The 8,880-nt window shown below is 46.8% G+C and overlaps 3 protein-coding genes across 3 annotated transcripts; 1 reads left to right on the top strand and 2 right to left on the bottom strand.

Annotated features, from left to right (window-relative positions):
- Positions 1-3,016: 3,016 nt before the first annotated feature.
- On the top strand, positions 3,017-4,172 carry H257_18173 (hypothetical protein; the record flags this gene model as incomplete). The annotated part of the gene is made up of 3 exons (XM_009847181.1): positions 3,017-3,272; positions 3,407-3,643; positions 4,021-4,172. 3 exons carry the CDS (start codon positions 3,017-3,019, stop codon positions 4,170-4,172), a joined length of 645 nt encoding a protein of 214 aa, XP_009845483.1.
- An 87-nt stretch (positions 4,173-4,259) lies between these two features.
- H257_18172 (hypothetical protein) lies at positions 4,260-4,937 on the bottom strand (the record flags this gene model as incomplete). Its single annotated transcript, XM_009847180.1, has 1 exon — positions 4,260-4,937. The coding sequence occupies one exon, from the start codon at positions 4,935-4,937 to the stop codon at positions 4,260-4,262; it is 678 nt and encodes a 225-aa protein (XP_009845482.1).
- A 49-nt stretch (positions 4,938-4,986) lies between these two features.
- H257_18171 (hypothetical protein) lies at positions 4,987-5,298 on the bottom strand (the record flags this gene model as incomplete). Its single annotated transcript, XM_009847179.1, has 1 exon — positions 4,987-5,298. One exon carries the CDS (start codon positions 5,296-5,298, stop codon positions 4,987-4,989), a length of 312 nt encoding a protein of 103 aa, XP_009845481.1.
- Between the last annotated feature and the right edge of the window lie 3,582 nt (positions 5,299-8,880).

Raw genomic sequence — 8,880 nt, 5'->3', positions numbered from 1 at the left:
AGGTCTCGCTGGATAACCTTCTCGCTCGCCACTGCCGCTGCCGCTCGCTCCGCTTTTGACTTTCCCACTCGCCGCAGTCGCTTACTTTTCTCTTTTTTGTCGGCAGTGACTCTTCACACGCACCAAATGTCCCTTTCCCAACGGTCGACTCTGCCCCTACCGACCCTGATGCCGGATACTAAGGAGAGTACTGTCGAGGAAAAAGAAACACTAAGGCGATCGCTAACTCGACACTAGTCGCTATGAAAGGTCGCCACTGAACCTTTGCCTGAACTAGATTGAGTAACCTTACAACCTCCGAGCTATACCTCTCGGTGTAAGTCCTTGCTGCCGAACTGAACCAGGAAGTGCTACCAAATGTAACGGTAGCGAGCTTCACAGAGTAAATTGGAAAGTGATTAGATTGTCGTCTTAAACTACTAACTACGAAAATGTATACTATACTAAACTACATGAAGTAAATGTTCTTTCTCTACGGCTTCTTCAACGGCCTTGCCCGCTAATGGTGCGACAATCTTTAGCTTGTTCGACAGTCTTGCCATCGTTCTCTTAACGATGCGACAAGCTTTATTCTTGGTCGGCAACCTTGCCATCATTACAAATGGATTATGACCTAATGTATCCAGTACTAGTATGTGCTCCGCCTGGTGCCTCCCCATTCAGAATACCCATCCCATTCTCTCACCCAGTCCACAAATTCCTGCTCTGTACTCGGGCTCCCACGGCCACAAACTAACAACCAAACTGAATACGACGATCTCGTCCTTCCAGCTACTTTCCACTGCACATGACACCTTCAACCACGTGAAGGCAACCAGCTGCTAACTTTCTATCAAATGAAGGCTCTACTATTGCATGTACAAGTCACTGCCTGAGCCTCAGCTCACCCCCTTGCCCGCCCCGACTTTCCCGACCCGGTATAGCCTTTGAACCAGGCTGACCTCCTTCATCTAGAGTTGCTTTGCCTGTACTACTGTAGCATAAGTTACCAGTAATCCGTCATCACCATCATGACGTCCTATTTTTAAGGTGGCATGGGACCGCAATCCCCATCAAATTCCTTCGCTTAGAAAACGCACTTTGCTGACGTTAGTATTATTTCTTGCATACCATATTGATATTTCGCAATAACTTACATGTATTTCGAAGTATACTGTACATGTACTACCAAGTGGTTTAGCGTTCGATCGGGTTAGGGTCCACAATACTACGTAATGTTTTAGTGTTCGACCGGGTTAGGGTTCGCACACAACTCCGATCGTCAACAGGGTGACATGGCACCCAATTGAATAAGGCCGCGCCAAATTAACTCACTGAATAACCAATCAAAATCCAGTGTTTTTAATAATACGATTTCATTGGCTGAAAACATTTGGCGGCAATTTCAAATCAATTGATGGCCATCTAACCAAGTTTACAATCGTAGTGCACACGAACGTGGGGCAGTCGACCGACGTGCAGTACCTGGTTGCCCAGGAAGGAAACAAAGGGGGGCAATCTTCCTCGAGATCTCCGAGTTGTGGCGGGGGTTAGAACAGTGGACATTCGGCGCGTACGCGTACAGTACAACGACCGACCCACGACCGCCAGCCCCGCGTCAACGCTATCTCCACCACTTCGCCTTCCATTGGGTTTCACTTTACTGACGCCAAGTGGAACTCAGTAGACGCCACGATCACACCCTTCCGCGTCAACAACACGTGGCACCATCCCGTTTGGGTTGCATCGGTTGGTGACCTTGTGCGTGGTGTCGCCCTCCAATTGCCACGACGACCGCAACAACACCGTCGCCATCACGGAACGGCGGCGCAACCGAGTCCGCCATCGTTCTCCCCAGCACGCAATGCTCTTGGTCGATACCCGCCGTGGATTCGCAATGCAGTGTAAACCAAAACGACACATTCCAGCTGGGTGTGGAATTTTTGCACATGGTTTTGGTGTGCATGCACGTGGTTATATTTAAGTGGTATATTTGCACGTGTTTCAATCTACGTGCGCCAATTTGGACGGTTTGCACGTGGTATACTGTAATTTTCAGTCAAAAATAGTTGCATGTAGACCGCGCAAATAATCCAACAGCGTGCTCTGCAAGTTACTACGCAGTAACGTGAAGCCCACATGATTTTGGCTATGCGATCATATATAGATGCTTGTTGGATTACTCTACCTCGGCCTATCCGTATTCAAGGACTATTGCCATCGTTTGAGGGATGCCCTCAGCACACACAAACTACTACATCTCGGCCATTCCTTGGCCAAAACCACTCGTTCTTGGACTGGTACCACCGCTGATTCCTCAGCGGTGACACCAGTCCCACATACATAGCGAAATACCGACTTGCCAACGTCTGTGTCGAACACCTTGCGCCGCCGACCAGGAGTTGAATCTAGTTGCATCTAGTAGTTAGCTATCGCTCGCAAGCCACTGAAATATACTTACCGCCTGGAATAGCAACACAAGGGGCTCGGGGTGCCGAGGATACAAGGCTACAGTTTCTACAGGAAGTGAAGGGAAATGATTACGTAAGCATCAGTTCCACTGTTGCTCTCAGGGAATGTTTCTTCACCTACATGAGGGGTTCCTCGATATACATGCATAATATATTAATACGTCATGTTACAGTTAATAGGAAACTGGGAATTAAACACAAATGCAAGTCAAAATGATAACTTGCATTTATGAATCGAAGAAACGGTCCTACTGTTTGAATGCGGGAATTCGGCCCAACCAAATGGTACAGATAAAATATTGGAACATAAGCCCGAATTTCACACCTTACCATGAGCAATACCACGGTAAACTGGTGACAAGTTCAACTTAACATGGTTCGACATTGGAGGACTACCAAAATTGCCTCAGAGTGCGTTCTCAGACATGTTTTTATTCAAGTCTGAGAGCCACCTCAGACTGAAACGTAAGCATGAATTTATTTTGCAAGCTCACCAAAAATATACTTAGATTTTACATTCAAGAGAGCCGTTTCGTTGGTTTTTATTTGCTCATCCCATATTTGTCATGCGTGTGGTTACCAGCGTGCTACTGCTCTACTGCCCACCGGAGGCGACGAAACGACGCCGCATCATACGACTCTTGCTCTTGTGTCGTATCAGATCTTTGCTTCGTGAACGCAACCTTCTACATTCATTGGCCCTCTTAGACGACCAGCTTGGCAGTCCTTGGAACAAGATGTATTACAGCCGTCACACGACGTCGTTCATCACAGCGGTTTCAATTCCACCCGACACCTTCGACAACCTGCTTGCCGTTTTCAGTCGGTACTACACAGTTCAGTCTGGCTTTGGCCGTCGTGGCCGTCCTGCGCGGGTACAGTTCAAACACTTGCAATGGTGTTGCATTTCTACACCCATGCGACCGAAGCAAAGACAATGTGTGAGTTATTCGCAGTCCCACCCGCGACGTATGCCCGGGTTTTGGCAAAAGCTGAAAAAGCGTTGTCCCTTGCGTTGAAGGCGATGCCCGACGCAGCGATTTGTTGGCCGACGTTTGATCAGCAAGTGGTTTGGGCTCAGGCAACGGAAGCCCGCGAGCCGCTTGTTACGGGAGTTTTTGCATTCGTGGACGGAAAAAATCTCCCTGTTCGGGAGCCGTCGTCGTCGGATTTACAAAATGCTCAGTACAATGGTATCATTATATATATATATATATATCTTAAATATGATGTTAATATAATTCCTATATGTGTGCTAGGTTGGCTACATTCCGTCTTCGTGACGGGTGTATTATGCTACGGTGTTGACGGCACAATGATCTGGGGACGCCACAATTGTCCAGGGTCCTGGAATGATGGGGAGATGAGTCGCGGCCTCCAGGACCGACTTGCAGACCCCAGATTTTGTGCTCCAGGAATGAAAGTCGCATCCGATTCCGCGTTCCCAATCAGTGGGCGATGTGCTGGAAGAATCGTGACGCCGATTAAACAAGGTGATCTCGCAAGAGTACCTCCGGATTGTCGGTTAGGACTACAGGCTATGAACGATTCGATTACATCGTTACGACAGGCTGCCTAATGGGGAATGGGATCTGCGGTCAAAGTGTACCGCCAATTAGATCTAAAAATGCCTTACGATCCACCATTGCGCGGTCGCCGTTTACAGAACATTTTCCGTTTGTACAACTATCGGGTGCGCCAGACAGGAATAAGCCAGATTAAGAATGTATTTCAAGTTTGATTTATTTTGAATTCACAGATTAAGAATGTATTTCAAGTTTCAAATTGTTCTGAATTAAAAAACAAATATTATTCTTGACGCTTGGAGTTATCACCAAATAACTTCATCATCATAGCCATTTGAAATTGTTCTTGGCGGACTCTGTTCTCGTTGTCCTCACGTCGTTGTTTTTGATCGCGTTCATGCTCTTCACGACGTAAGCGCTCCTCGCGCTCTTCTCGAACAATTTGACGTTGATAGTCTCGTTCTTCCCGTTCATCGCGCAGGCGTTGACGTTCATCTTCCCGTTGTTGCTCCCGTGCGTCCCGCTCTTCTTGCAGGTTTTGGGCACGCTCCTCCAACATCACCAGAAGTGATGGAATGTCGTTACCTGGAGGTTGTTCGTTATGTGCTTGTTCGATTAATGTGTCCAAGCTTCGACGGCGTCTTGCAACGAACGACATCGACGAAGCAGACGAGGATATCGACGGCGGAGGGTTTGGAAACTTTTCCACAGTCAAGCTCTTTTCCAGCAAGCGAAGTGTGTCGTGGGAAAGCCCCGATCGATTTGGTGGCTCAGCTTGAATTGGGTTTAGTCGACGCGGACGCTTGGTTACCGGGGGCTCTTCATCGCCATCGCATCCTTCCTCATCGTTGGCAAAAACATTCGATACATCATCGTCGTCCATGGCAGTCTGCTCCACAGAACTCACCGCACTCGTCGGCATATAGGGGCCGTGGTGCGCGATAGCGTCAGGAGCAGTCATCCTGATCTCGTCGTCACCAACGCCTTCATGTTAACTGATCTCGCTGTTATCATCCATGGTCTCCACGACAATCCAGCTCTCGTTGTAGCCGTTTGGCACGAGCGACTAATGGCGGGTAGTTTGGATCTCCTGTTGGTTTCTTGTGCGCCTTAAGAAAGGTGAACTTTCGCTTGCACGCTTCCCAGTCTCGAGCAAACACAACGCTTTGGTTGGCGTTGAACAGTTGAGCGACTTTGGCCCACCCATGTTGACCGAGAGGGAGAAGTGATTGGACACAGTCGAGCATGATATCGACGTCGTCGTCGCCCCAGTGGGGTGCTGAGCGCTTAGTTGCCATCTTGGCACCGACCTTCGACGCCATCAGTCCGGGCACCAGTGATTTCTGCAATTCTGAGACACCTTGAAATCTGCGAAGACCAAAATTTAATCTTCGCACATCCGAGGGTTCCTTAGATTGGCTAAAATCGCTGGTCTGAGTAAATTTTAGATTCAAAATCTGAGGTATTTTTGGTAGTCCTCCATTGCGTGCTGCACGGAAGTACTCCGGAGTAAACTTTTATCCCAGCGATACTATTGGTGGAGCCGCCGCTCTCAAGCTAATGCAGGACTTTCGCATCAACAAAGCGGACAAGAAAGCTCGGGAAGCTATCGCGAATGGTGACATAGCGGCCAACCGTAAGCACCTCGCCAGAAGCGATTAACTTCGCCCAAGCCCATGTGATCATGGCAATTCGTCTGGGTGAGTCGATTGCGACCAGTAAAATCGCTGGGATCTTCGCATCATCGGTCCACGGGGCTGAAATCTTAACCAACAACCAAGCTCAAGCTGCCATCAAAGCTCACGTTTCTACTGGGAAATCTGGCTGATTTCCCGACGCTGTGAAGTTTCGAACGGCGGCCACGGATTTCATGCACGTTAAGAGGGCTGTCAATGTGGTGGTTATCGTGCACAACGGTGTAATGTGGATAAGAAATTTGGCCAATGGCGCGATGGCCATGGTCGTGAACAGCCCGAATATTGCCAACTGAAAGGTCGTCAAGAAAGCCATTATGGATCCTGAGGCCGGTGTCGCCAGGATGATGGGCGCGGTCAAGCTGGCCAAACAAGTTAATGCCTTTGGACTCAAAGGCGCACAAGAGCCCGGGGCAACGCTTGCGCAGCTATCAAGTTGAAGAGCCAAGTGAATCCGATCCATGGAAAGAAGCGCCCTCCGCTGGACAGAAAAATGCGAAGCGATCACTGGTGGCCCGCCAAGTTCTCAAGAATGGCGCGACCACGTCCAAAGGAAAGGCATTGTGGGGCACAATCAAGGACCCAAAAAGGCGGGGAAAGTTGTTGCCAACGCTGCGCAAAAGGTGATAGAGAAAGCCAAGACATTAAAATCCCTGGCGTTTGGTGTCCGGTACTAGTACTATTAATACGAAGTACTACACCATTTTGTGGTTAATTTCGTAAAATATCTGGTATATTTCGTTGGAGTCCCATTTAAATTCGTGGAGCTTCATTATATTTCGCGACCTCGGCATTTAGTTTCGTGGGAACGTCGAATTCACTCATTCTATTTCGTGGACTGCCAGTACAGTATATTCGGTAATTGTATTTCGTTATTTAGTGTGTGATAAAAACGGGGTCTATGAACTGATAGTACTATTAGAATTTATGTGCACTGAATTCTCAGAGTAATTTAACACGAATCGACGCCAGCACCAACCACTACATTGACGACCACCACACTCGTCAATGTAGTGGCTGGTGGTTGGTGCTGACATGGCAGTGGCGTCTGCCGTCGTTGAGTATTCCTTCCTCAACGACGGCAGACGCCATCGCCATGTCAGCACCAACCACCATGCAGTCCCGCACACGAATGAACCACGCAAGGAAGTCGACGCAAGCACCTGCCACACCACTACGCATGTGCCATGCATGTCCAACCACTTCAGAATTATACGAATAATCCCGCATTTACAAGGCAACAGTGGAGAATCACATGCAAGGTAGTTTTAGAACGACAGTGATGACAAGATTACATGGTTGAAGCACTCACCACCTAAGTCCCAGGGAGAACTAACAGCACAGCAGCTCATTCGGCGAATAATCATTTTTACTTTGTGGCAAGCGACAGTAGTACTAGTAGTACTATTTGAAAATTGTGACAATCCACAGTAACATGCGGCGACTACTAGTATAACATAATGACAAATTGATGATAGCATGATGACAGCATGATTGCTGTATCACTGACGTTATATTTTTCCCAAGGGATCGATCCCAATTTGTCCGCAAGCTGGAAATGGATGGGTCAGATGTTTTCTATTTCCGTCCTTACTGTTCAGGAATTTTGGTGTGGATTAGGCATTTTTTGTGTGGAATTCGGTGAATTATGTGTTGTGCTTGGCGAAGTTTGTGTGGAACTCGGGATTTGTATTGTGTTATTGGGTCGTGTGTGTTTTTCGTTAAAATTTGTGTTTTTTTGTCGTTTCTGTGTGTATTTCGTTATTTAATGTGTGACAAAAAAAGGTCCTCGAGTCGAATAGAGGCTCGGCTGATAACAATCAATTTTGGTTTTGTCCTCGACCACACAAGTGTTCTTCGTCGTCGTTCCTCATCAGTGCTACCCCTTTCCTCGTCCCACTTGACAGGATATATGAAAAATCCAGACTCGTCCCTTATCGTTGTTTTTTGACATGTTAAGTAACTAACCCCCAGTAGTGAAATACTTCCAGTAGTGAAATCGAAAAGCTGAAACATTTGGAAATGCATGGTTGGACCAAGCAAACGTGATTATTACTAATGATGGCAGGAACATTTTGAAATGTATGGGTTGGACCAATCAAACGTGATTATTACTACTGGTGGCAATTCCTCGCATGGCAATAATGATGGAGAAAGCTCGCAGAATTCTACACGTCGAACGGCGTGACCCAAAACACCATTTTACACCACACCAGTACTCATCCGTGAAAGTCAGTCGTTAGGTATTTATAATCGTGCCTTGCTTAAGTTTAGAGTAACCAATGCCCGATGACAGTCGTGAAAACGTTCGAAACATTATGTGCACACGGTGCATCCCAAGCACCCTTGTGGAACATGCTAGAGTACTGTGTCTTTGACATCACCGAAGCAATGTCTAAATGCGGTTATTTACAGTTAGGACACTTCAGAATTCAAAAACGATGCCTCAACAGGAATTATGGCCATTCTCTGAAAAACACAAAACGCTTATTGCAACCATTGGCATTCTACGTTAGTAACTACCTGCATCCGGGGATTCCGAGTCTTGATTTTTCACTTGTATCCGACTAAAAAAGTGGTGTAATGACATGTGGCATGTGCTCTCCAATCATGTGTTTATGAAACGGTGCCTCCTTTGAGAATTATGGCCAATGAGGAGGAAGCCTATTCGACTTCAAATCATATGGGTATTGTTTACAGATAAGGCGACATTTCGATTAAAAGTACGAGTATCTAGTACTAGTAAATGGGACATGTAAATAGATGCGGAGACGCCGATAGAGTGATCCCTCAACGTTTGCTCGCTTTTCCAAATATAAATTTTCCAAGGCAGCCTATTGTATAAAGAAACCACAAACATTAACTTTGAAGGGTGACTATCTGCTGGTCAATTAAGCAAAAGCTGAAGTGAATGGCCCAAGTTCCGAGGTAGAGAGGCTTGATCGGCATATTTGCCTTAAAGTACTCTCTAATCGAGTTCTTGTCGTGAATTGTCAACCGCTTGCTTTGCTTGCGCTTGTTTTGCATGCTCTCAAATGTCTTTGTGTAGTTGTCAATGTGAGGTGTTTGGCTCCTCAATTTTGAATTTTCAAACGATGCATGCATGTCATAAGGCCCCTAGTAAATTAATATCGAATAAAATTTAACGGAGTATAAATTTATACCAGGGAGCAAATGTTGAGGGATCACTAGGTCACCAAACCAGTTCGT

The sequence above is a fragment of the Aphanomyces astaci genome (assembly GCF_000520075.1).
Source record: "Aphanomyces astaci strain APO3 unplaced genomic scaffold supercont1.140, whole genome shotgun sequence".
NCBI lineage: Eukaryota > Oomycota > Saprolegniomycetes > Saprolegniales > Verrucalvaceae > Aphanomyces > Aphanomyces astaci.
Note: the sequence above shows the minus strand (reverse complement) of the source record. Positions and strands in the feature narration are given on the sequence as shown.